We start from the raw sequence: 24624 nt of genomic DNA, 5'->3' as shown, positions 1-24624 counted from the left end.
TCCTTGTATTGCTCATCCATGTATTTCTGGCTGTCATTTACCTTGGATATTATTTTTGGAATAGGTGGTGCCTGAACAGGTTGGCTCTTCCGTGAGCCAGCTTTCTTCCCGTCAGTCTGACCTTGTTGTTCTCTTGTCTCGGGCATCGGGTCTCCCAAAGATGGGTATAGTTCGGTATGTGGCCCTGCTGTGTTTCGCCATGCTGTCCATGGTGGTGGGTGGACTCGAGCCTCCTGTATCTCTAAGAGTGTTTCACCATGAACCGTTTTTTGTAGCAGCTGTGTGGCCAGTTTCGGTGCTACATCTAAAACCCCAGTGAGTACTTCCGGCTCTGCTAGACTTTGCCGTAGCCGTCTGGGTCTTTCCCTCGCTAGGGCCTTCGCACCTTGTCTTGCTATTTTGTATGGCGCATCTCCTGGAGGCACTGGATTTCTCGTCAGCCGGGCACTTCAACACTTTCAGAAGGAGAAGTCGATGGTACCCTTACCTCTATGCGGTACTCCAGATCCATACCCCTGGGGGTCAGGGGGCGGGTAAGGATGTAAGGCTGGGTTATATGGTTCGTAGACTGCCAATCCACCCCCGTGACCTAAGCACATGGCCAGAATCAGCACATCGGAAAGAGTTCGGGAATGTATAACGCAAGGGATACATGAAGAATGCGAGCAAATCCTTCCCGGGAGCCGCAATATCTGAGAAGACAGCCAGTATATATCGCCAAACAGGTTTGCTTATAACGACTTAGGCCGCCCTGACAAGACATACATTACATCATCTAATAACCTTGAACACGTACAGAAAGAGGCATAGGAACATGCTCAACACAAGTAAAGTGACAATAATCCAAATCCATTTACACTCACCATGATTTGAGATTCCACCATCATTCACGCTGAAGGGTGGTTCCTGGGCCATGTACTGAGTCGGTGGCATGTCTATTTCGTGGTTTGGACCTATTTCCACTGCAGGCGGCTCGTTACGGCTGTTGAACATATCCAACGTTCTTGTTAGGAATTGACTGTGCCCATCAGTAGGGGACTTTGGCCGATGGACCTTATTCTTGGGGGCCTGCGTGAATAAAGGCGGCCGCTTATATGAACTATAAGTATAGCCATCACCTGTGCCAGATTGAGTCGGTGCTACCATCTTAGGAGCGGGCATTTGTCGATGATGCTGCTTGCCCTTAGATCCTATTGCCCACGTTTGCGGGACGGCTGGTTCTTCATATTGTCGAGATCTTCGCGTCCCCAGATGTGGTGGTTGGGGCCTGTTGCTCGTATGGCCAACTGATTGCCTAGCAGCGACATCCTGCAACTCTCTGGCAGCATTGGCCAAGATGGCTCCCCGTCCTGCCGAAAGCCTCCCAGCACCATTTGACGGGATTTCATTTTCCGCATTGACAAACTCAACGTATTGGTCCCCTGGTGGGTTCGAGTCAAGGGAAGTCTTTCGCGACGCAGCCTTGGGCCGCTTGCCGGGTTCTCCAGACATTGCTTGTTGAGTTGATGAGTGGCGGATATGGATAGCTTGAACAAAAGTATATGCTCGAGTACACACTGGAAGTACACCTCGTAATACAAATTTCTCGGGATGCGATTCCAAATGGTCGTAAGCTCAGGATGACTTGAAAAAAGAAATGGTCAGCCTGGGCACTCCGTTCAGAGCGATGTAGTCAAATATATCTGGGACAACTTGCATTGTCGAAGGGATTCATTCACGCTAGGTTTCGAATGAGCTTCCTTTCACCTATATCGAATGAAGTAACTGATTCAACAAAAATAGAATAGACGCAAAGTATGCCTCTGTGCCTTTGTTGATGGCTCCTTTGTCCCATAAAGCATCAACAAGCACTTTCCACGAGGCAGCAATCGCAAAGTGAAAGACCCATACGCCCGCGTCAGCATTGTCAGTAACAAAGCCAACGATGCTAAACCTACCTAAACCTTCGTAGACTCGTCCAAGTCCGAGCAGAGGCACTCATGCACTCTGATACAATCTTCGAACTGAAAGGATCTAGTCTCCCGCAAGAGTGTGCTGTTGGTTAGTTAGTCAGTTCTGTCCGAAGAGAATCCATCACTTTTAAGGTTCGCTGAGCATACAACGCATAGGGACGGGGAAGCCCGCGAGGACAGCGAAAACGAACGACGAACATCGCCTCTGCATGGCCCTCATCACACCTGTCAGATGTCCCCTGGCCTTTCCGATGTACATTTTCAACACATTTCCGCCCTAGAAGATAATCGAAGAAATTCCCTTCTTTTCTTTCATTGTTGCCTGATTGAAGTCAAACTACCTCCATCTAGGGAAGGCAAAACTGGGACGAAGACCAACAAAGAAAATGAAAGTACTTCGTACATTCCTCGGAAAATTCCTAGCGCTGCTGATACCGAATAACCGGAAAACTAGCAATGGAAAGTGCTTACTTGCCTCAGCGTTACTTTCTATTGTCGTTGGAATGTTCTTTTGTGGGTAGCTCGAGTGTTGATCTAGCTTCCTGGGAACCGAGTCAAACGATCTGGTTCTGGTGGGATGTACTCTGTACTTTGCAATTGTGCTCGGTGGTACTCGTCCAGGGCAATGATTCGATACGGCTGGTCTCAGCTCGGATCTGACCCTTATGACGTGACTGACCTATATCCTCTTGCAAGGGTACCTGCTCCAGCAGAGACCATCAAGAGAACAGTGATAATATGTGCAGCTGATCAGCTCAGATGTTCATGAACTGTGGAAAATCTCCAGCATCGCGTACCTTGTCATATAGATTATGTCACATCGACCTGGCGAACATGCTTAATTGGCGATTTCGCATTCCACAGCCCAGTCAAGGATGCACTGAAAGTGAAGGTTAGTCCTAGTTTACGTTCCACAGAACGAGGGGCAGGCACGAAACCAGGGCCACCCCTCAGCTCCTGCCATCCCCATCTACTACTAAGTTTACAAGCAGCCCAACAGCAGGCGGAGCGTGACCCCGTCGTCCCCGAGACCAGTCCGTGACAGCACTTCACAGTACACCTTCGCTGCAGATCTGTTGCACACCAACTTTGAATAGAACAATAAGGGAAAGATGACATTATGTACGATTTAAAAAAGACCACATATGATCACCACGGGCAGTTGGCCACGCAATGCTGGTATGCTCGTCGTATGAACTATACTCAAGAACAGTATATGAAAGACATTCGACGTTGCTCAAAGGTATCTGGAATGGGGTGCGCCCCTTAAATCAAGAGCTAACAATCATTGCCAGTATCGGGGCTCGTCGAAGACGTGGTACCGATGACCACGAACTCCCTGGCCGCGGAACAATGTAGGGAATCGACGGCCTTCGGGGACCATTTCCTCAGGGATGCGCATTTCATTTTCCGGTTCCGGCTCGCCAATCACAAATTTACCAACCTATCAAGAATAGCTGGTTAGAGGAAAGAACTGTGGAAGTCAGCTAGGCCAAAGGAGCATACCTGGATTTCAGTGTCGGTGATCGAGTCACGGCTAACTCTGGCGTAGCCTGTTCTCTTCAACTTCTTATACAAAATGTACTCGCACCAACGGTCCCAGTCCGTGGGGTCAATGTCCTTCATGCCGCTGATATCACTGACATAGGTGTTGTAGTTGCCCTCAAGCGGTTTGGTGACCAAGTAACTCAGCAGCACCATCGGACGAGACGACGAGCCCATCAGGTTGGACAAGTACTCCGTTTGCAGACGACGGTCTTCCGGATCCTCCTCCTGACCCGAATGGAAGACCACAACATCAACAAGCTCGCCATACATGTCCAAAGTGGCGTGGATGGCCGGAGCAAGCTCACCAACCGGTGAAGGGAGTAGGTGATGGGTGGAGTTGACAATCGGGAACTTGGAGAGCAAAGCCGAGCCCCAGGTGTGTTTGTTGGGACCCGGCCCAAAGTCCGCGTACATTCCCAGGTCGTCTGCCAAGAACTGCGTAACATCACGGTTGCCCATGATGATGCGCTGGTTGTCTGATTCAAGCAAGCCGATCACATCAAGCTCAAGCTCCTGGATTACATCGCGCATGCGCCGCTCAGATGCCCACATATCGTTATCAAGGCCGAAGTGGATCGTCCAAATGCCAAGGGTGGCAACTTTGTCGTCCTTGTGATAAGGGGTGTAGTCATTAGTGGGGAAGCGAAGATACGCGATGGAAACGGAGAGCAGTTGCAGGACTGCAAGGACGTAGATGAAGTATGACCGCTGTCTTCTGCCGTTAGGGCTGACGGCCTTGGGCTTCGGGCTGGATGCATTCGACACCCCAGCCGAAAAGACACCAGCGCCAATGGACAACATGATGGTGATCACGACCCAATCCGTGTGCTCTCTGACGAGGTACCCACCAGGGACAAAGGCATAAGCAACAACCCAAACGTGGAACAGGATCAAGAAGATGTACAAGATGCAGCCCACGCCGAAAGTAGATGCAGGAGAATGTCTGACGGCCGAGGAAAGGAGGACAGGAGTCACGGCCAGAAGGTAGAATGCGAGGACAAGACCGCCATAGTATCCGGTCCAGTGACTGTAGCAAGTAAGGAATGTGGCACCCAGAGAGCCAAGTCCGAACGCTGTCCAACTACCAGCCACGGAAGGATAAAAGAGGCCGTAGACGAGACCAGCACCCATAGTAAAGATTGTAACGGCACCGTGGGGAGCCGCGATAGGGCCTCGTACCGGATATCCCTCCCAGACCCAAGACATCATCGTACTAGAATCCGACAGAAGGTAGTGCATGGCGAACATCACGCCTCCAACACCCAGACCGGCCAAGAACGGAGAGCCCTTCTTGCCACTTGACGGCAGATAATCTCCTCCACTCGTGGCAGGTCTACGGTAAGACCGAAGGACAGCCAGGACAGCGAGAAGAAGTCCAATCTTATTCCATCCACCGTTCTGGGCGTGCATGATTGGCCACAGGGGGTTGTTTGTTGCGCATGCGAACTTGGCGACGCTAGACATAATCAAACCGATGCTCCAAGAGAGGATACGGGACTCCAGTCTGACGTTGTTCGCTCTCTCTGCATATAAGCTAGCGGACCAGGTCACGCAGCTGCAGATAACGGCGAAGCCCATAACAAAGAGGCGGTTGGCAGGGTCTTGCACCTTATATGCCAGGAGTCCGGACAGCGAGAGCAGGTGGAAAAGGCGGGGGTTCTTGATGGCCGCAGATTTGATGGCCGGGATACCGAGGAGCAGGGGCGAAAGGTAGCAGACAATGGCCGCCTCATATCCGGAGATACCCATGTGCCAAAGGGGGAAGTCTACATCCAATCAGACATGCGATCCTGCAGATAAAAGACGTACTACTTACACCAGACGAGAACAGGGAGGGCAGTGCAGAGGGTCCAGAAGACGAACTACAACTTATCAGCAACCACATAAATTGGAGAGAAAGCCCAGTTTGAAGCGTACCCCATTGTAGACGTCTGCAGCAGCATCGATGATTTCAGACCAGAAAAAGCCCTCGCCAAACGTGTTTCCGACAGGCTTGCCCTTCCTGACTACGAGTTAACTGCCATGTTCGTGTTAAGTCTGGAGAACAGATTGTACACACTCTTTTTCAAGGACAGAGTCCGCAGTGGTCTTCAACTGCCTGGAAGTTTGAAATCTTAGATCACGTCTTTCAAATACCGACAACCATCTTTTGGCGACTGTACATTTTCCTCTCTTGCTCTGCTTTACTTTGGAAGCCAGTGTACATACCCTCTGCTAACCCCCTTGACATCCCTTACAACAATCTCGAATGCGTCAAAGTCAAGAGCTGTGACGGCATCGAATCCCACATCAAACAAAATAAGCGACCACTCGAAGAAGGCGTATCTCGTGTAAGCTAGCCAAAGGTCAACAATGTCATCCACAGCAGCGGCGTCCATGCAATCTTACCCCCAGGAACCTTGTGCACTTTGTGTTGGATGAAGTAGTAGATCAAGGGCACCAGAGTGCCGAAGAACAGACTGGCCAAGATCTTGCGGTACTTGACAGCGCGGCGGTTGTTCGGGCTGAGGGCGAGGCAGCCGAGAGTCCAGGGCAAGGTTGCCACCAGGTACGAGATCATGAAAATGTCGTGCCAGTCGTGATCATCAGTCGAGGTAACATAAGTCCAGCCTCCACACGTGAATGTCCGGAACAAGCCCACACCAGCAACCAGCTTTGGCAGGGCGGAATTGGGGCGGGCAGTCAGGAGGTACCAAAGGAAGACGAGGGCGAAACGAGGGCCGGAAGTAATGGCAATGAAGACTTGGAAGAAAGAGCGTTCAGGGTAGCGATCACCGATAGTGGCCGACACGGAAGGGAACCATTCATCAGGGTAGCCGTAGTGTTCGTTCTGGACAATCTTGTGGAAGTGCAAGGACATTCCCACTACCAGGGCACTGAAGAAGGCCGTGTAGGCCACTGCCGTATGCGCCCAAGAGATCCATTTTCCATTGACCTGAGAAATGGTCAATTAGCTTGACAAACCGCGAAGTGCAGAGACACTAACCGCCACAACGGCATCCCCATCTTTATATCTGGGTGCCATGGCAGCACAGGGAGGCACTGAGCACGGACTCCAGCCAATTAGAAGAATAAGCTAAAATAAAAACAGACTAAGGGGGATAAAAATGAGCGTCAACGAAAGAGAAACGAAATAAGAAGGGAAAAGAAAAAGCGAAAGAGCGGGTCGTACAAAGAATCCCGACAGCGAGAAGCCCAAGATTCCCCTGAAGGTGAGAGACAAGATGATGGGATGACCTTCGGAGCGAGGCTCGGCAACACGCGGGCGGCGCGCTCCAGCCACTAGCCCCGATCAGGCAGGCGGCCAGGTCCCTGGGCGGAGATCTCGTGCGGGATGCCGACAACTTTTTTTGCCTATCGTCTGGTTCTGGCTGGATTTCTGGGTTGCAAAGGAACTGCTGTAGTCGCTACTTGCTGAACCCTTCCAGAGCAATCATGTCAGCCGCTACCGATAAGGCACGCTTCTTTCTGGAGAAGTCGGTCCCTGAGCTCAAGGAGTTTGAGCGGAAGAAAATCTTCTCCAAGGTAAATTGGTGCCCATGATCATTATCTACCCACATCGATGCGCTTAGGAAACTGACATGCCGTTTGATCTGCCTGCAGGAGGAAATTACAGCCATCATCAAGAAACGGTCCGACTTTGAGCACAAGCTGAATGCACGTGGCGCCCTGCCTGTTGACTTCGTCCGATATGCGCAATACGAGATGAACCTAGACACCTTGCGCCGGAAGAGGGTGAAGCGGTTGGGAATCAGATCAGCAGGATACACTGGGCAAAGGCGCATCTTCTTCATCCTTGACCGCGCAACTCGCAAGTTTCATGGTGATGTGGGCTTGTGGGTGCAGTACCTTGAATACGCGAAACAACAGAAAGCCTACAAAAAGGTCTCGACCATCCTTACGGACGCCTTGCGGTTACATCCCGCCAACGTCGACTTGTGGCTATATGCTGCGCAGTACTCTGTGGATGAGCATGCGGATATGACACAATCTAGGGGTTACATGCAGCGCGGTTTGCGCTTCTGCAAAAGCTCCAAGAAGCTGTGGCTCCACTATGCCAAACTGGAATTGATATATATCGCCAAGCTGGTTGCTCGACAGCGGATCTTGGGTCTCGATAAGCCGATCGAAGCCCCGAAGCCAGCGCAGGAGGACGATTTAGATGCCGACATGATTGCTATGCCCAAGATCACTGGAGAAGATATCAACCCCGGTGCTGGAGAGGATGGCGGTGTGGATCAAGTGGCTTTGGACAACCTTGCCAACACCCCAGCCCTGAGTGGTGCTATCCCTCTCGCCATCTTCGATACGGCCATGAAGAACTTCAAAAATGACGACCGTTTCGGTCATGAATTCTACGATATGGCGGTCGAGTTTGACGATCTGCCCTGCCTGCACAAGATTCTCGGCCATGTGGTCGACGTGATGCAGCAGACCAAGCCAAACAGTCCTCATACGCAAATCTGCTACATCAAATTCCCCACCGCTGGACTCCGGGTTACTTCACCCGAATTCCCACGTGCGTTTAGTGCGTCATTTGCCCGTCTCAAGGAGTACCGGAATAACCCCAACGTCGCCAAGGAGATCGTCAGCTGGCTACAGCCCCTTGAGAAGACAGAAGGCGTGGATGCCTCCCTCCAAAAGGCGATTTCGGCCACTATCCGTAATGCGGAACGCACTGTACAGGAAGCATAGAGCTTACATTTTTTACTAAATCATTCATCGGCGTTTATCGGGCTTTTTCCGTCGCAAGCTTAATGGGCAATGAGAATGAGGGAAAGGTCCTCTTGGTTATTAGGTGATGAAAAGTTAGCATGTTTGTTAGTCGTCATAACTACCCCGTCGGCTGCTCTTTTTGCTGCTGTGCAATTTCTTCGACTTGATGCGGGCTTCGTTTGCAGCTTTCTTTCTGCGCTAGATCAGTCCGAGGTTCGCATGTTCCTCAAAGTGGATCCTAAATACCCCGAGGAGGAAATACATACAATTTTTGTACCTTGTCACGTTGTTCTTGCGAAGTCTCTCCGGGGATCGTGTCCTCTGCTATGCTCTTGAGGACCTGGTGGAGCTTATCGTAGCAAGCCTCCACGTTGGCGGTCTGTCTGCGCGACTCATCCGATTGAATGACCAGAATCTGGGATTTCGCGGCGACGTATCGAGACGCTTGCAGCGGGGCATGTAGAAGTTCGGGGACGAAAGGCAGTAAAGATTTGAGGGGGACTCGTAATGTGGCTTTCGAGTTCACCCTATACGAAGTAGCATTGACAGATACATGTTAGTCACCAATCAATGGGAGTGGTTGGTTCAGACCGATGGCGGCAACCGACTTGTTCACGTTTTGACCTCCAGGGCCACTAGAACGACTAAAGGAAATCTCGCAGATGTCACGCGGGATGGTGATGGCCTTTGAATTGAGCCTAGCGGCCCATTCTCTAGCCGCCGACAGGTGGTGGTCCGAATCTAGGCCCGAAGGTGTCGAGATGGCGGCGGCTCGCCTGGACGCAAAGGTTCGTGTTGCGACAGTGGGGCGGGAGGAAGGGGGATAATAGCAAGCGAGGGAAACGCGGTGAAAATTACGGGGGAGGGAAAGCCGGGCATGTGCCATGATGGATTCTAATCCACGGCTTACATGATTCGCTCGTAACATGTTCGCAGCAGTAGCAGTAGCAGTAGTAGTAGCAGTAGCAGCAGCAGTAGCAGCGCGCGGGGAAGGGAGGTGCCGCGCAGCTGCAGGTAGGACCGATAGGAACAGGGACATTGAATTAAGGATGGGTATGCTAACGAGTAACAAGCACGAGGATCTTCCAGAAGCCGAGCTAGAGTAAAGTCCTTAGCTCTTAGTACGGATATGACGGAGTTACTTTCACCAAGGACCCGTTTGTTAGTGGTCAGGTAATTTAAAAGTAGGGTGGCCGGCAGGGTCGGGCTGACGGTTCGTCGACGGGTAGGGTAGACACCAGTTTCAGTAGTAGCGGTCGGCCTCGGTTGCAATAGTCCTTAGTGAGATAGTAGCTTGATCAATAATCAAAGATGGATGTTTTAGTTTCTTCAGACTAAAGAGTACTAGATAGATAGATAGGTTGGGTCACCGCTGGTTGTCAAACGGTAACCCGGCTGAGATGGTAAAGTAATGGTTCCGATACCGACACCAGGTGGCCTTTCAAACAACAAGCCAGTCAGTTGACTTCCAAGTGTTCCGAGTCTTAGCCCAAGCTAGTTACTAGTAGTATTATTTGTGTAGTTACCACAGACGGAAGAATTCCGTCGGAGCAAGTCAACAAGGATCTGGCCCCGATGATGGCAAGATGGGATCATGGGCCCAGGGATATTCTTAGAGGGGTCTTTAACGTTATTTGGTTTACTGTGTAGTCTACTTGACTAGTTCGTACAAAAGTAGTCGGGCTTGACTAATTGATACCGATGCCAATTACGGCCAGTTCCAGAAGAGAAAAAAATCCAGGTGCGCCATGACCCGCCGCTGGGGTCCGATCCAGCCAGTCACACCGCATGGCTGGACCTGCTGAAGCACTAAAACACCCCGATCAGGTATGGTGCCGGTACTGACTTGCGCAAACTTTGACCTTTCCGTAACTTTCAAGTTACGCCGCGGAGCTCGAATCTTCTCACTATTCTCACTACCCTTTCCTCTTTCTTCTTTCTTCCCCCCCTCCACCACAGATTGACTGTGTGAAGCGCGAAAAAGCAGTCCAGCCATCCATCATTCATCTGGTGGATAAGGAATTGTTTCTTCCCTGCTCCATTTACCATTTTTAGCTCCTCCATCGCAATCTTGCGTCTGCTGATCGCTTGTCCCTCGTTGTGTCCATTTTCTGGCAATTGTCATTGGGTATTGATGAAATAATACGCGCTCCTCCTCATCCTCTCACTTCCTCATCGCCTTTCCTTGTTGTTCCGTGACTCCATCTTGCTAGAGCTTTCTATAACGGCTTGTTCCTGATTTTTCTCCCCTTTTGCTCACCTAACCTTGTACTATTATTTCTTTTTCCTTTCTGTTTGTCTTTTATACTGTTTACTCCATCCATTTCTCCGTTGCGCTTATCGCTTTGTTATTTACGCGCTTTCTCCCTCCCCCGCCTCCCTTCACAGAAAAAAGCCTCACTTACTGGCTCTCTTGTTATCCTCGGACAGGATCCAGGGGTGTGAGTGTCAGAGACCGCGTGTGTGTGGCTTGTCTTTTTTTTTTTACTTCTCTCTCTCTCGCGCCATCCGTCTCTTACCCTCAACCCATCCACACCATCAGAAGACAAGAAAGGAAAAAAGAAGCCCGCCCCTCTCTCTTTTACTTCTTCCCTCTGGGTTGCTGCTATCCCTTTTACCGCCCCGGCTCCAACGGCCCGGTTCATTTTGCAAGATAGCCCCACCTTAGCTTTGTCGATTTTCCAAAAACCCCATCTCCGTGTGGTTCTTGTCGGACCTTCTTGTGTGCTCTTGTAGATGAATCGATCTCTCCCCCCTGGTCTACATGACGCCCAGCTCCCCAGATGAAGCTCTTCACTTTCGCGGCAAGACCCTGACTCCCGAGAGCCCTCGTCCGCTACACGTCGCGGAACCTGCCAGGATCCCGGTGCTTCAGAATCAAATGGACCCTGTTTTTAACGACACGTCGACTTATGAGAAGTCCGAGGCCTTCCTTGGCAATAGTTCCCAGGCGCATCCCAATGATTCCACCTCATTTCGTGGCCAATATGCAGGGCCCGGCGAAGTGAGGGGAACTACTGGCTCCGTGCAAGTGCCGGAGCAACCACCACCGCGCCAACCACCAAACACTCAAGGTAGCTTCCACTCGGACTCGTCGCAGGTGGAGGATGGATCGATGAACAAGATTGCCAACGCACTGTCTGCTACGGCTACTACTGCCCAGGCGTCCTTTGCATCAGACCAACCCGCGCCTCCCATGGCCGCTGGTACCTCCTCTGCGGCCCAGGACACTCCAACAAACTCTTCTCTAACCACTCTTCCTCCATCAGATCCCGCCTCCCTCCTAGCTCCTCCTCCCCCCGAAGTCCCTCCCTCTTCCTCCCATGCCGCTCAAGACACCCCCAGTGCGAGCGAGGTAGACCACGCAGTCGCCAGCTGGACCGCCCAGCCCGCGCCGCAAACTCGCCTAGAGCCCCAGAGCAAAGCTGATGATAACACTGGTGAGGATGGTGTCGATTTCCAGAACCTCCTCGATAATCTACCCCCTTCTTCCACTGCGCCCTCTGCCCCTGCGGTCTCAGAGACGGCGCCTTTGTCAGCAGACGTTTCTGCCCTTCCCCAGGCAGGAACGGATGACGAGGCGCTCCAATCTTCCCTGGGACTCCCCCCTCGCCCCCCTCCCCAGGAGAAGCCCTCTATCCATCCCAACTACAATGCCAGTGATGACATCCGGTCATATCACCAGCTCCCCCCTAATACTTCGAATGCACAATCCTCCCCCTCCTCCACCTACACCGCCCAGCAGAGTAATTATCAGTCCAATCTGGGCCTCCCATCATTGGCTGCGGCTGGCGCACCGGGGACGTCCTCGGGTGCCAGCGCTTTGCCCCCTCCCCCCGTGCCGAGTTTCCAACAGTCTACATCTACTACTTCCGAGTCTCAGGGTTCCCCAGGACCAGTGAATAACAGAAAGGCTGGGAGTGAACGGGTAGTGGCCCGGCAGAACAAGGGTTCCGATGAAGACACACCATGGGGCCCCGAGGTGCAGAAGAAGTACGATGAGTTTCTGCATGATGAAAGGATCTACGTAACTGAAGGTCTTTGGGACCGGTTTCCGCCGGGTTCTAGATTGTTTGTCGGTTAGTACTTCTTGCTGCGTATGGAGACAAGGGTTTAGACAGTGATCTGACCGAGGTGCAGGTAATCTGCCCACCGAAAGAGTGACGAAGCGTGACTTATTCCACATCTTCCACAAATTTGGAAAGTTGGCTCAGATATCCATTAAGCAAGCCTATGGATTTATCCAGTTTCTTGAATCGTCTGCCTGTAAACAGGCTCTCGACGCTGAGCAAGGAGCCGTTGTTAGAGGACGCAAAGTCCGTAAGTATACCCACTCGACAATGGATGTCCTCACTTGAGACTCATCTGTGTTGCACCAGATCTTGAAATCTCGAAGCCACAGAGGAGTACAAGACCCGGGGCCGCCCCGGCAGAACCTTCTCGCGCTCCTCCCAGGCGCTCGAGGTCTCCAGAATTCAGCCGGAGTGGTCCTTCCGGAAGCCGCAGTACGAGAGCCCCGGCTGATCGTTACGATCGTCCGTACGAATCGGGGCGCGTGCCATTCAGCGATTTTAGGGATGAGCCCGGCCACCGTAGACGTGACGACTATCGACCACCCCCTCCGCCTCGCTCGCCGTCTCCTCGTGCTTTCCGCGCTAGGGATGGGTACCGGTCTCGAGATAGGACTCCAGAGCGGTACGATCGACGTGAAAGGCGGCGTTCTCGGTCACCATACACGAGGGATCGCAGGTATCGCAGCCCAAGCCCACGGGGTCGTGGGTCTTACGAAAGCGATGCAGACCTGCCCGTTCCTCGGCGAGCTCCGAGAGACGTACCGGAAGTGCAGATCCTTGTGCTCGAGGAATTGGATCGGTGAGTGGTTCTTGTCTTGTTCCGCTTCTCTGTGGATTATCCATGCAATGTCTAATAACGCCGTGATCAGCAACTTCATTTTCTTTGTGGAGAACTCTTTCCGTAACCGGGGTCTCCGGGTGGATGTGCTTGTCCTTGGACCCCGAATCCCCCTGAACGCTGCTGTTCAACGACAGATCCAGGAGGGCGTCCTTGCGGTAGTGAGGCTTTCACGCCCGAGTCAGTTCTCTAGGAAAATCCCCCTGCAGGTGTTTGACCGAAGCGGAGGGCCAGACAACGTTCGCTCCAACGGTGAGTCGCCAGTATCCCCAGTAAGCCTGCATGGATTGTGGTTCGCTGACGGTGTCTCTACCAGAGTACCCTGATGTCGAGCCCAGTATCGCCGCCGAGATTGTGTTCCATGCCCAGTCGATGCAGCGTGGCGCTCCCCCGGCGCCTTTCCCTCCGAACCCGGCATTTGGGATTCCCCCGCTTCCTGCTCCGGCCGCAACAGTGCCTCCTCAGGCACCGCTGCCCACCGTCGCCAATCAGCCCAATATTGCCAACCTGATTACCTCCCTTGACGCGCCCACGCTACAGTCGCTGTTGGGAGTGCTCCAGCAACGGCCGCCCGCTGTGCCAACGGCGCAGCAGCCGTTTCCTAGTGCCAGCACGCCGCATGGCGCAGCAGACCTCGCTAGCCTGCTGAACGCTGCCACTCGCCAGCCTGTTGCTGCTAACCCGCAACAGCCACTGCCTCCACAGCCCTTTCCTCTGCAGGCGCCCAATGCTCCTTTGGTATCCGATCCCAACTTAATTTCGTTGCTTGCCAAGGGACTCGGAGGCCAGCAGCCTCAAAACCAGGCAGCCGTTGGTCCCCAGGTGCAGAACATCATGAACCAACTGGGCAAATGGAAGCAATGATTGATGACATTCCTTGTTTACTCTCTCTTTTCTCTTTCCTCTCTTCCTCTTTCTCTCTGGCTTCGCAGTCGTTGGCGACATTTAAGGAGTCGGGCGTTGACTGATTGATCGATTGAGAATCGGATATGGAGCGTTACCGCTGATAAAGGTTATGAAGGTTCGGTTGTTGGGTTGATTTTTCTTGCGCACTCGGTCGAATCAGCGAATACACGTTATAGGGGTGCAATGGTTCGGTTGGTTTTGATGTATGGAATTAGACATCGATCAGCGATGTTGGGATTCTTTGCGGAGCTTTTGTATCTATTCTTATCCACGGATTCTTGTGAGACCCTAGGCATATTGTGACTAGCATGGCGGACACAATGCAAGCACACCGTAATTCTAATAAGCCACAGTTCCAGCCTATAGTGGAGAATATCTAGTAGCATGCGGTCCGGCAGTCATTAGAAGCCTGGTAAGCGTACATCAATATCGTACAGGTAGAAAGCCCTCAATGGGCACCATCACTTCCCCGATCACAATATATCACCTCAGTTATCCAATTTTTTTTCCGTCCTCTTTACCGGGAGTTCCACCCCTGTGCTTTCAATTCTTGAACCTGGGCCGCATCTTCCTTCTTAATCCGCTCAATTGTCTTGTCCCGGTTATACTCCATCACGCGCTTCTCCTTGAAATATTTGACCTGTCAATCCACAGTACACGATTAGCTTCAAACTTCAAAACCAAGAGATGAAACAATCAGGAAATTCTTATCTCATGCCGCAGCGAGCCCCAGCAATAAGCGAAAACCAAAGCTCGCAATGAACAAGGCAAGAAACACATACCCACGCCCTCGAGCAAGCCGTCTCAAACTCTGCAATCTCCTTTCCACACTTCCGACGCGCCTCCTTGTCATCCTTGATTGCATCTAAGATATCATTCCGGTCGAGGCAGGAAAAGAACATGTCGCGGCCCTCGTAGCATCGTTGGCGGGAGGTTCGATCGGGAGCTATGCGGCCACCGTCGGAGGCGGTGTTAGAAGAGTCGGAGGACCAGGGAAGCCAGCCCATTGTGGTTGAATGTATGTGGTTGTGTAGAGAGTGTGTGAGGAGTAGGATGTGGATTCTAGATTGTCCGGATATTCAACGACAATAATTGAGATGATGCATTGGTTGCTCCGCTCCGCCGCCGCGGACGCCGGTCATGTGGCGCTAACCCGTCCGGTCAAGTTGGCTCCAACATCGCCGAACGGCGCTCTGGATATTTATCGATCAATCAGCTCTGCAGCACCACGTCATACAACCTGAGGAGTTTTGCCCTGGAATATTTCCTTCCGGATCGGCGTTATTCAGGGACGCTTTAACCAGACCTGACGTCTCGCAAAACACCCATCCAGTTCGATAAGTTTGCGGTCAAGCACACTGCACACTCCCCGACCACCGCAGTTCGGGGGCCCTCCAACACATCCAACCTAATCTAATCGCCTATTCACATTAAAATACACAATTCATGCCCCCACGCCGCCGGGCCCCTCGAGCGGGCTCTCGAACTGACCTTCCACCACTGAAGATTGTCCGGAAGATCCTCCTCCTTCAAGTCGCCTACTATGTCACCGCCACGGCTCTCATCCTCTTTACAACGGTCGTCTACGGCACGCCCTTCTCCCTCGACCTTGTCTTCAGTTGGAATGCCCTCCGCGGCGATACTACCATTGGATGGATGCTTGGCTTGGTGTGGTTGTTGACTAGTGGGATTGGGTAAGTTCTTTAGCTTCCATTTTCACGGCCAAGGCACAAATTCTAACAAGAAGTCTACATTAAAGGGTTATATTCCTCCTTCTTCTCGTCGCTCGGTCCAAGCTTATCCCCGACTTCGCCCTAACCCTACACTTCCTCCACCTCATCGCTACAACCTTGTACACGCATTCCGTGCCCGCGAATTGGCTCTGGTGGGGCCTGCAGGGTGCGAGTGCCGCGTTCATGACATTCTTGGGCATTTGGGCCTGTCGTTGGCGGGAACTGCAGCCTATCAGTTTTGGTGGTATTGGCGGAGGTAGCAGCAGTGGTGGTGGTATATCTGCTGGAGCTTCAGGCGGTGGTGAGGCGCAGAGCGGTGCTGGCGGTGAGGAGTCATTCTCACTGTCGAGGGGTAGAGGAAGGGGACGAGGCTTGCGCGATAGTAGCAGTGGCGGGGATGAGTATGAGATGGTGGAAATGAAGGGTGACGCGGCAGTATAGATTTCTTTTTTTTTCCCTTCTTTTTCCCTTTTCTATGTCATGACCTTATCACCCTATGATCTCCTTTATTGACCTTGAGTACGTGAGACTATCACTGGATGTGGTTATGGTCTTTTTCACGTTTGCTCTTATTCCTTTCTCATGTATACCCTAGCTGGCTGGTACCTGCATTGGTGGCGTTGTTGGATTGGATTGATGCCAATTACTTCTTTTCATATTGTGATCCTTGATGTGTTGATTTTGAATTCTTACTTTGTGAAATATATATTCATCCTGCTGTGGCGATCAAAAGGACTTAGAAGGCACTGGCGTCTATATCCAGATGTACTACTTTAGTACATAGCGCGGCATTAGAACAAGGACCATAGATTATAGTCAAAAAGAGTCTATGAACGTTTTCCATTGTTCCTAACAGTTATCGATACAGGTAAACAATTAATTAATTATCCTACAACAGAAGTGATCACAGACGACGTATTTTAAAAGTCATAGAAAGGAACATATATATCTATAAACGATGAACATATCTATGTGGAAAGTATAAACTGCCAATCTTGAAAGTGAACCAGTAGTACTTAGCAAATCTTGCTAAGCAACACATCTAACCGGAGTTAGTATCCATTTCGTTGAAGGTCAGCAGACTGTCCCACTTTCATCATAGCGCTACTGGTCTAATCATGCACTGGTCACATCACTGTACCTAGTAGTAGTCTGTTAAATATTCAAACTTCTAATCTAAGCAACATACAGTGCCGTGGTTGAATGAATTGCTTGCAACATGCAAAGGGCAATGAATTCACACCCCAAAACCGCATAAGACGAACATCACAGACTTCCAGCCTCTAATAAAGGCCACTAAACACCTGGCTATTATACTTTACACCTACAAGAAAAGAGTGATATTCATCCGGGTACTAGCATCCGGATAAATGCACTATAACAACTTGGATGGAACATGTCCCCGGAAGGCGCACGGTGACCCCGGCCCGGGGCACAGCTCTTATCAAGCTATCAGAGCCCCCGTCACTTCGGCGCAGTGCGCCTATCACCTTACTTGACATGCAATTCCGGGGCTGCGATAAGCCTGAAGGATGAAGACTGTAGATACTTAGTGTGCCCCTCATACAACATTTATTTATACTTTTGTCTCCGCCAACTCATCTTCCCCTCTCCTCCCCAGGACATCTTCTTTCAGCAATTAAATCAAAGACCAGAGAGAACAAAGCTATACTGCTGGTAGTAACCATGTCCGCTACCGTCACCGAAACCACCACTAACCCCGTCCCCGTCGTCGTAGCGGCCGACAACAACAACACCACCAGCAAAACCCACATCGAAGATGCCGCCAACGACAAGGACTTCCAGTCCGTCGCACGGGGAAACCGTGCCGGAACGCTCAAGCTACGAGGTATTCCGACCTTTAGTGACCCTGCTGCTAAGCGGCAGTGGATGAAGGAGCATATGGCTGCTGCATTCCGGTTCTTTGGCAAGAAAGGATATGGGGAGGGTGTGTCGGGGCATATTTCTATGAGAGGTGAGTGAGCATTTCTTCATAACACAATGTAATCGCTGGATTTCGGCTCAACAGTTATTGACGGAATATGCTGCAGACCCTATTCTAAAGGACCACTTCTGGATGAACCCCTTCGCCAAGCACTTCTCCACCATCAAGGCATCGGATCTCGTCCTTGTTGACGCAGAGGGATATGTCACCGAGGGCGGTGCTCAGCTACCTATCAACGAGGCCGGATTCATGATCCACTCGGAGATTCACAAGGCCCGGCCGGATGTTATTGCTGCGGCGCATACGCATTCAATTTATGGGAAGACGTGGAGTGCGTTTGGGAAGCCGATTGAGATGCTTACTCAGGGTTAGTAGAAATACCGGTTGCCTAACAGGGATATGGACTGATTGTCTAATCTGGTATGTATAGATGCATGCAACCTCTACGGAAAGGTCGGTGTCTATGAAGACCACGGCGGCATTGCCCTTGCGCAGGAGGAGGGAGAGCAGATTGCCCGTGCCCTAGGCAAGGACAACATTGCTTGCATTTTGCAGAACCATGGGTGAGTCCGATGCATAATATGATATCAAGTATATCATGTACTAACGGAAGAGAATAGTCTTCTCACCGTGGGCCGAACTGTCGACGAGGCGGCCTTCCTCTACTTCTCCTTGGACAATGCCTGCCACACACAGTTGCTGGCTGAAGCTGCGGCCGCGAATGGTGTTCCGAAGAGAATCATCTCGAATGAGGTAGCGAAGTATACTGCTGATGTTGCGCAGAATCATGTGAGTTACCCTTCTCAATTGTGATAAATGGGTGGATGGTTGACCGTATACAGCACAACTTCTATACCGAATTCCAGCCCGAGTACGAGTTGATCGTTGAAGAGACTAACGGAAGGGTCCTGCAATAAGGAACGAGTTATCTGCTAGCAAAAGTGTCCATAGTTCGCATTCTTCTATATAATTGCTGTCTCTGCTGCTTTGAGTATGAAATATCCCTCTCGCCGATTTTCTAACTTATAGTACATGCTTACCCGTGTCACCCTACCCTAATAGAAGTGAAAGGGGGACTGAACGGGTCGGTAGATAAGGCACAGTAGAAGTGAATCAAGGAGAGTAAGGCAAAAACAGAAGATGAATCCTCGCTACCCGCAAGGGTAAGAGAAAATGCAAAAAGATATGACAAGAGTGGGATTCGAACCCACGCCATCTTACGATGATCAGGAAGCTGTGAAGCTGGGTATTAAGGTGGACCTTAACCTGACGCCTTGGACCAACTCGGCCATCTTGCCTTGATTGATGAATTGGGCTGCTGCTTAATGCTACATAGTCCAGAAAATTATTATCACGAAAACAGCGAGGTCGTTGTATGGCCATGTGAGTGTTACTGACATTTCGTTGACATGTAGTGATTGACTCGTGTGTATTATGTGGGTCTACTATGGGTCTAAAGAGCAAATACAGCTAAGATTGATGGAACATAAGTTTATCGACCACCTGAGGAGACACAAACGTAACCAAGTATATATTGGCGGGATACGGGTCATCAGACGAGGAGATGGAATGTGGTAGGAGAATATCAGTCAATAGACGATGAAGTTGTCATCGGCTAATATTCGAGCATCCAATCTGAATGCAATGTGTTGTAAACCATGTCAGAATAGACTGACCTGGCAGAATGTGCCTGGAAATATACACCATCTTATGCCAGCTGACTAATGCACTAGGCGACACATGGCATCCCGAACAACAACTGCTGCTGCTTGTCTTCACGAGCATTTGAGCTGAACGATGGCTAGTTGGAGCAGCATCCACCATTCCGTCCTCTCTATCACATGGGAGTCTCTGCCACATTAAGCTTTGATTGTCCTGCGGTCAAGCAGCCACCTGGGGTAAACCACACGGCTGGCCTGTAATCCATCTGCTTTGTTCGATACGGTGATACCCAAGCCTCTCTTTTTTTTTGAGTTTCAGTTCCATATTCTCTAATTTCGCTGCTTCTTTCTTTCCTCCCTCCTTTTTTTTTTTGGCCTGTTTGCTCCCCTGATTGTCTCCCAATCAGCCGCCACAAGCCATGGCGGACGGTGAACCCTCATACATAGACTACGAGGCCTTCCTAGACCCGGAATTCTCACCCGCCTCGTTTGCCAATATCTTGGTTGTAGCCACCAACAATGCAACAGACACACCGCTGGACCTTTCAACCCCGCTTTCACGGGTGTTATTCGATCTTCAGGAGATCGACACCCACATCCATGCGCTGACCACTAAGTCTGCCCTCCCCCTACTGACGCACACGCGCGACCAGACCGCCGCAGCGGGCCGTATCCTCAAAGAAGCCGAAGAGCAGATTGCTTCGGTAACGCAGGGATATGAGCGGCTGGAAAGGGAAGTTCTCCGCAAATGGGAAGCTGCCGACGAGGCCAGGGTGGCTGCAGAGAAGTCGTTGGCCACTGTACGACTCGCACGAGCGGTTGCACGCTGTCTTTCACTAGGCAGACAGCTGGAGAGCCAGCTCGCAGAGATCGGAGGCCTTGATGCCACGGCGCCTGCAAAGGATGACTACCGGACGCTGGAACGGGCCGCCTCCACGATTGTAAGTCTACGTCGAATGTTCTCTGAGACGGCAGTAGGCGAGGAAGGCCATGGACTAGACCGCGTCAAGGTCATCCGAACACTGCGCAGTGAGCTTGTCATCCCCGCCGAGAACATGGTCAAGACGAGAGCACAGCAAGCCATCGGCCGATTTACCATGTCGACTATTGCAAGCGCAGGCTCGGGCTCCCAGTCACAAATGAGCTACAAACAGGCGCGCGATGCCAGAGCACGCCTCGTCTCTGCCGTCAACATCTTGTATCTATTATCGCCGGTCCCCAAGAATGTCACCTCCGCAGCAACCTTCCAGCCAGACTTGCTCCTCTCAACCCTGCAAGGATACATGCAAACGGCTATCTCCTCGTCCCTGAGTAACCTCACCCGGGCGCTGTCTATGTTGCCCACTCTCGAGCGCACTCTCTCCGACCTGTCTGCACGCTGCCAGGATATCTTTGCCCTGGAAGCTATTCTCAGCAACCTGCGGCCACCGTCGCATCCACTCTTCCCCCCAACAGCACCTGCAGCTGCAGCTGGCACCCGCAACGGGGAACAGCCGGAACCGCAAATCCAAGCCAGCGGCAAGAACAACCTGTTGCAACCGCTCCTCAACGCTCTCGACACGTCTTCCCTCCCATCCTACTTCTGGCGATCACTCGCATCATACCTCGCGGCTCGTGTGCAGGAAATTATCAACCGCGGTGGTGTCTCCGCCCGGACACTGCGCTCCAACCGGGACCGTATCAAGAAGGAAGTCAAGGACTGCGTTCTGCGGGGCTCGCAGCTCCCCTCGTCAATTCTCGGGACTGAGAAGCGACTGGGGGTCGACTCAGGATTGGAGAGGAGCTGGGAACGGGAAGCAGCCGTTATGGTCAGTTCTATTGCCAATGTACTGGATAGACAGGCGTGAATGAGATGGAGCAACATGTATCATACTAAATAGCCACCAACTAAATACAATTGACGCCATAATATACCCCTGCGACATCCACATCGAACACATATGCATGCGCAGACATCAAGTCGCCTCAGGCACACAGTCAAAGCAAGCAAGAAACAAGAAGTAGTACAACAGACCCATTTCCCATGTGAAAATAGAAAGACACAGTACATATCCATCAGGTACACACTGACCACTGCACTACAAACACACATACGCATACACATACACATACACATACATACATGCATACATGCATCATAACCATCAGCTGACACCAACCTACCTGCGCCCCATCCCCCCCTGGCTTGCCTTATCCTTTCTGCCCCCATTCCATCTTCAAAACAAAATAGTAAGCATGAGGGTAGTATTACTCACTGTGCAACATCCATCCTGAACCAATCATATTTATCTCGCCTCACTTATTTAGCTTTCTCACCTCTCTTCTCTTCTTTATTTCCTTTTTATTGAGCAGCCTACTCACTTACTTACTTACTACTACTAAGCAAGCATACGTATGTCTTGATTGATTTGGTTATTTGGTAATTGATGGACTTCAGTTAATCGGAGGATATTTTGTCACGGTTTAGGGTTTTCTTACTAATATATACTACCTTTAGAGAGGGTTTTGCTTTTTGCCACTACGTAAGCATGTGTGTATGTATGTATGTGTGCCTAGATACGCACTGACTACAAGATAGTACTTACTACTAGTACAAAGTAGTAGTTGTGTACTGGGTTATCGATAAGGTAGGATTGTTGGTTGGTTGGTTAGCTGGGTAAATGTATACGAGTCATACATGCTATATGTATTATCTAACTACTAAGGTTAGGTTTGGGTTTGGGTTTGAGGTTCGGTATAAGATCTGGTCTGTTGGTTACTACTAGTGATACATAATGTGCTAATATTAGCCTGTATGTTTTATGTGTTCGGGAGAGGAGACGTTAAGATATCTTCGGCGGAAAGGGTAAAGCAGCTATACATATGGACTTATGGAGGACGGATAAAAGGAAGAAAGGTAAGTAGTTGTACTTACCTGCGCTATAATGGATGTACTCTGTTAGTGTGCTGTATAGGGAGGGAAGTGTTTTGCCGCCGGAGAAAAGAATCACATAATGTAAGACGTCAGCATTTTGGATCAGGACCCGCCGTGATCTGATGGTCTTCTACGTAAGCGTTTATGTGGGAAACTTGTTGCTATTCTTATTTTCTTGTATTTTTATTTTTGCTGTCACCTTTTTAGCTGTGTATAGTTGTCAAGTATATCGGAAGGTGGGTTACTACTACTGTGACTATTATCCGGGGGAGAGTATATGTTCAAAGAACAATAAAGTAGTATATACCTTAACAATACCTTACCAGGTACACCCCCTCTTGCAACGCAGGTACCTGCTTTGTACTCCATCTCTCAGCGGGTAGCACAGGCAGACTAAGAGAATCGAAACCACTACTAGTCCTGTCAGCCAGTCAGCTAGTCCAGATAGCACACACACATCCGTGCACGCGCCCTTCTTTTTCCCTCTCTCTATCCTCCCCTCTTCTCTTTAGCCCCGAAGCCATCCCACTTAGACTGCACATTTACTTATCAAAACCCCGCTTTCCCATTGATAAGAACCCGACGGAAGGAGGGGAAAGGAAAGAAATAAAGGACATAATAGATAATAATAAATCGATTAGAGGCGAGGGAGGGATGGATGGATGCACAGGCAGTTCCCGTCAGCGCCGATATCGATGTTTCAGATACAACAGGGATGGGACAGACCCGTGTCACCTGTCATCATTATCATCATCACTGAACCTGTCTTACCGGACCTTCCCCCCCTCTTCAGCATTTAGCAACAATCCTCACTTTCTCACTCCTCCACCCCCTCCCCTTCCCCTTGATGGGCATTGTGGCCACTCGGATGATCTTGGCACGAAAGGGGGAAACTAAACCTGATTGACTCTCTTTTTTGCCCCTCAGTGGCGCGCGCGTGTACCGGTGGGCTTATCAGGTTCTAGGAAAATGAGGGGCAAAGCAGAGGAGAAAGATGGTGGTGCAATGATTAATGGGCTTGGCTTGCTGGTCGGGGAGGCGTGGTACCTTTACCTGTGCGTTCGCCCGTGCTCCTGTGCCTTACCTGCTCTTGGACCTGTTCATTGGTGGATTGCTAGGCTGGCAGTGCCACGTCGATCACCCAGACCGGATCTCTGCAGTGCTAGAGGGGGGAACTAACTTACCCGCCTTTTTTTACGAGACGAGCGTTTCCACCCCCTCCTCGCTTTCGACCCTGGGAATGATGGCGAGATCGGACTTGGGTTGAGGTGCTAGTTCTATTTCATCCTGCTGGGAATTTGAAGGGCTGAGGAAGGTGACGAATTAAGTGCCTAGAACTAAGTTATTGCCGCTACCTTCCGAGTGGGATCGGATAGCTGTCGGGTTGCTTCATACTGACATATGACATTTGTCGTTGTATAGCACGGCCTGGGATGTACAGTCTGTCTGCTGAACTTGCGGATTTCCAAAAACAGCCGGAAATTGGCTGCCAGTCTGGGCTAGAGAGAAGGATACACTGTAGTAAAACCCCCCACGATCCCATCAATAAGGCCAGTGCGGGAGACTAATGCATTGTTCACATCTTTACTCATCACGGTAAAGTAAATTCGCGAGGCTCGCAGGCCTATACTCCGACGTCCTATAAGCACGGTGCTTCCCCTACTTGGGTTATCTCTTCCATGCTTCAGGCTAAGGATCCCCGCGCATGGGGATTCCAGGGAAAGCTGCTGTCAACCGGTGCGCTGTTTCTTCTCCAATCTCCATACCGGGGAGCACATCATCACTCTAGCATGTGGCGTTAACTGTCCGCGTGCACCCCCAGATGGACTCCTCTTTGTCCCGCATCAACCAAAGGTCATAGACGCGATGAAGAAGCTTCCATAGCTTCCCGTGCCGTTTGCAGTTGCTAGATAGGTTGGCTAGGAGATGCGTGCAGCAGCTGGGTGTCCTACTTTGACTTTGCTCCAGGTTTTCCCCAGAGTCTAATTGAACTGAATCACTATTGTCCACCGGAGTCTTGAGTTCAAGGAGGAACCTTATCAATGTCCTGAACGCGGCCATGATGGATCCTGCTGGGGGGTTAATGCTGTGCTCTTCGTTAATCAGGAACAAGCTTCAAGCCAGTTAGTTCGGGCCTGACGTATATCACTGCTATTATAACATCGACATTGTTATGACGATACTGCTAATCGTCCTTGGTGGGGGGTAATGAAACGGGATGAGCGTCTCAAATAGAGTGTGCAGTTGATTGAGATGGCACTCAGACGTCTCGACGGACTACTCAGCAGTATACCGGCAAGAACATGAATTTGTGACGAGGCCGATGTAAGGTACTGCA

General features: G+C 50.9%; 10 protein-coding genes and 1 non-coding gene across 11 annotated transcripts; 5 read left to right on the top strand and 6 right to left on the bottom strand.

The window, feature by feature from the left end:
• Positions 1–458: 458 nt before the first annotated feature.
• BDQ94DRAFT_169479 (uncharacterized protein) lies at positions 459–1491 on the bottom strand (the record flags this gene model as incomplete). Its single annotated transcript, XM_026771304.1, has 2 exons — positions 459–589; positions 864–1491. The coding sequence occupies 2 exons, from the start codon at positions 1489–1491 to the stop codon at positions 459–461; spliced, it is 759 nt and encodes a 252-aa protein (XP_026627574.1).
• Positions 1492–2578: 1087 nt separating this feature from the next.
• BDQ94DRAFT_20742 (uncharacterized protein) lies at positions 2579–3154 on the bottom strand. Its single transcript, XM_026775228.1, has one exon. The coding sequence runs from the start codon at positions 3069–3071 to the stop codon at positions 2763–2765; it is 309 nt and encodes a 102-aa protein (XP_026627573.1). The 5' UTR covers positions 3072–3154; the 3' UTR covers positions 2579–2762.
• BDQ94DRAFT_20741 (putative integral plasma membrane protein) lies at positions 3155–6700 on the bottom strand. Its single transcript, XM_026775227.1, has 8 exons — positions 6487–6700; positions 5889–6435; positions 5709–5835; positions 5560–5598; positions 5418–5502; positions 5317–5362; positions 3459–5266; positions 3155–3396 (listed from the first exon to the last, which is right to left on the bottom strand). The coding sequence occupies exons 1-8, from the start codon at positions 6523–6525 to the stop codon at positions 3238–3240; spliced, it is 2850 nt and encodes a 949-aa protein (XP_026627572.1). The 5' UTR covers positions 6526–6700; the 3' UTR covers positions 3155–3237.
• A 193-nt stretch (positions 6701–6893) lies between these two features.
• Positions 6894–8477, top strand: BDQ94DRAFT_20734 (snoRNA-binding rRNA-processing protein UTP6). Its single transcript, XM_026775226.1, has 2 exons — positions 6894–7025; positions 7104–8477. The coding sequence occupies exons 1-2, from the start codon at positions 6936–6938 to the stop codon at positions 8193–8195; spliced, it is 1182 nt and encodes a 393-aa protein (XP_026627571.1). The 5' UTR covers positions 6894–6935; the 3' UTR covers positions 8196–8477.
• On the bottom strand, positions 8322–9102 carry BDQ94DRAFT_169476 (peptidyl-tRNA hydrolase domain protein; the record flags this gene model as incomplete). Its single annotated transcript, XM_026771303.1, has 3 exons — positions 8322–8409; positions 8483–8743; positions 8825–9102. The coding sequence occupies 3 exons, from the start codon at positions 9100–9102 to the stop codon at positions 8322–8324; spliced, it is 627 nt and encodes a 208-aa protein (XP_026627570.1).
• Positions 9103–10630: 1528 nt separating this feature from the next.
• On the top strand, positions 10631–14238 carry BDQ94DRAFT_177930 (putative RNA-binding protein (Nab3)). Its single transcript, XM_026773028.1, has 5 exons — positions 10631–12295; positions 12357–12536; positions 12596–13088; positions 13159–13379; positions 13444–14238. Exons 1-5 carry the CDS (start codon positions 10981–10983, stop codon positions 13989–13991), a joined length of 2757 nt encoding a protein of 918 aa, XP_026627569.1. The 5' UTR covers positions 10631–10980; the 3' UTR covers positions 13992–14238.
• A 312-nt stretch (positions 14239–14550) lies between these two features.
• Positions 14551–15040, bottom strand: BDQ94DRAFT_169474 (cytochrome c oxidase subunit 6B family protein; the record flags this gene model as incomplete). The annotated part of the gene is made up of 2 exons (XM_026771302.1): positions 14551–14673; positions 14816–15040. 2 exons carry the CDS (start codon positions 15038–15040, stop codon positions 14551–14553), a joined length of 348 nt encoding a protein of 115 aa, XP_026627568.1.
• A 219-nt stretch (positions 15041–15259) lies between these two features.
• On the top strand, positions 15260–16592 carry BDQ94DRAFT_20682 (protein SYS1). Its single transcript, XM_026775225.1, has 2 exons — positions 15260–15727; positions 15793–16592. The coding sequence occupies exons 1-2, from the start codon at positions 15480–15482 to the stop codon at positions 16205–16207; spliced, it is 663 nt and encodes a 220-aa protein (XP_026627567.1). The 5' UTR covers positions 15260–15479; the 3' UTR covers positions 16208–16592.
• Positions 16593–17255: 663 nt separating this feature from the next.
• On the top strand, positions 17256–18705 carry BDQ94DRAFT_141707 (class II aldolase/adducin domain protein). Its single transcript, XM_026765880.1, has 5 exons — positions 17256–17741; positions 17818–18078; positions 18142–18274; positions 18332–18500; positions 18554–18705. Exons 1-5 carry the CDS (start codon positions 17453–17455, stop codon positions 18626–18628), a joined length of 927 nt encoding a protein of 308 aa, XP_026627566.1. The 5' UTR covers positions 17256–17452; the 3' UTR covers positions 18629–18705.
• A 192-nt stretch (positions 18706–18897) lies between these two features.
• On the bottom strand, positions 18898–19009 carry BDQ94DRAFT_t125. Its single transcript has one exon. It is a non-coding gene; the product is annotated as a tRNA-Leu (tRNA).
• An 890-nt stretch (positions 19010–19899) lies between these two features.
• On the top strand, positions 19900–21289 carry BDQ94DRAFT_141706 (Golgi transport complex subunit COG5). Its single transcript, XM_026765879.1, has one exon. The coding sequence runs from the start codon at positions 20329–20331 to the stop codon at positions 21217–21219; it is 891 nt and encodes a 296-aa protein (XP_026627565.1). The 5' UTR covers positions 19900–20328; the 3' UTR covers positions 21220–21289.
• Positions 21290–24624: the final 3335 nt, after the last annotated feature.

This window comes from Aspergillus welwitschiae (genome assembly GCF_003344945.1).
Source record: "Aspergillus welwitschiae strain CBS 139.54b unplaced genomic scaffold BDQ94scaffold_12, whole genome shotgun sequence".
Classification (NCBI taxonomy): domain Eukaryota; kingdom Fungi; phylum Ascomycota; class Eurotiomycetes; order Eurotiales; family Aspergillaceae; genus Aspergillus; species Aspergillus welwitschiae.
The sequence above is the reverse complement of the archived record's forward strand: the minus strand, read 5'-3'. Positions and strand labels throughout refer to the sequence as shown.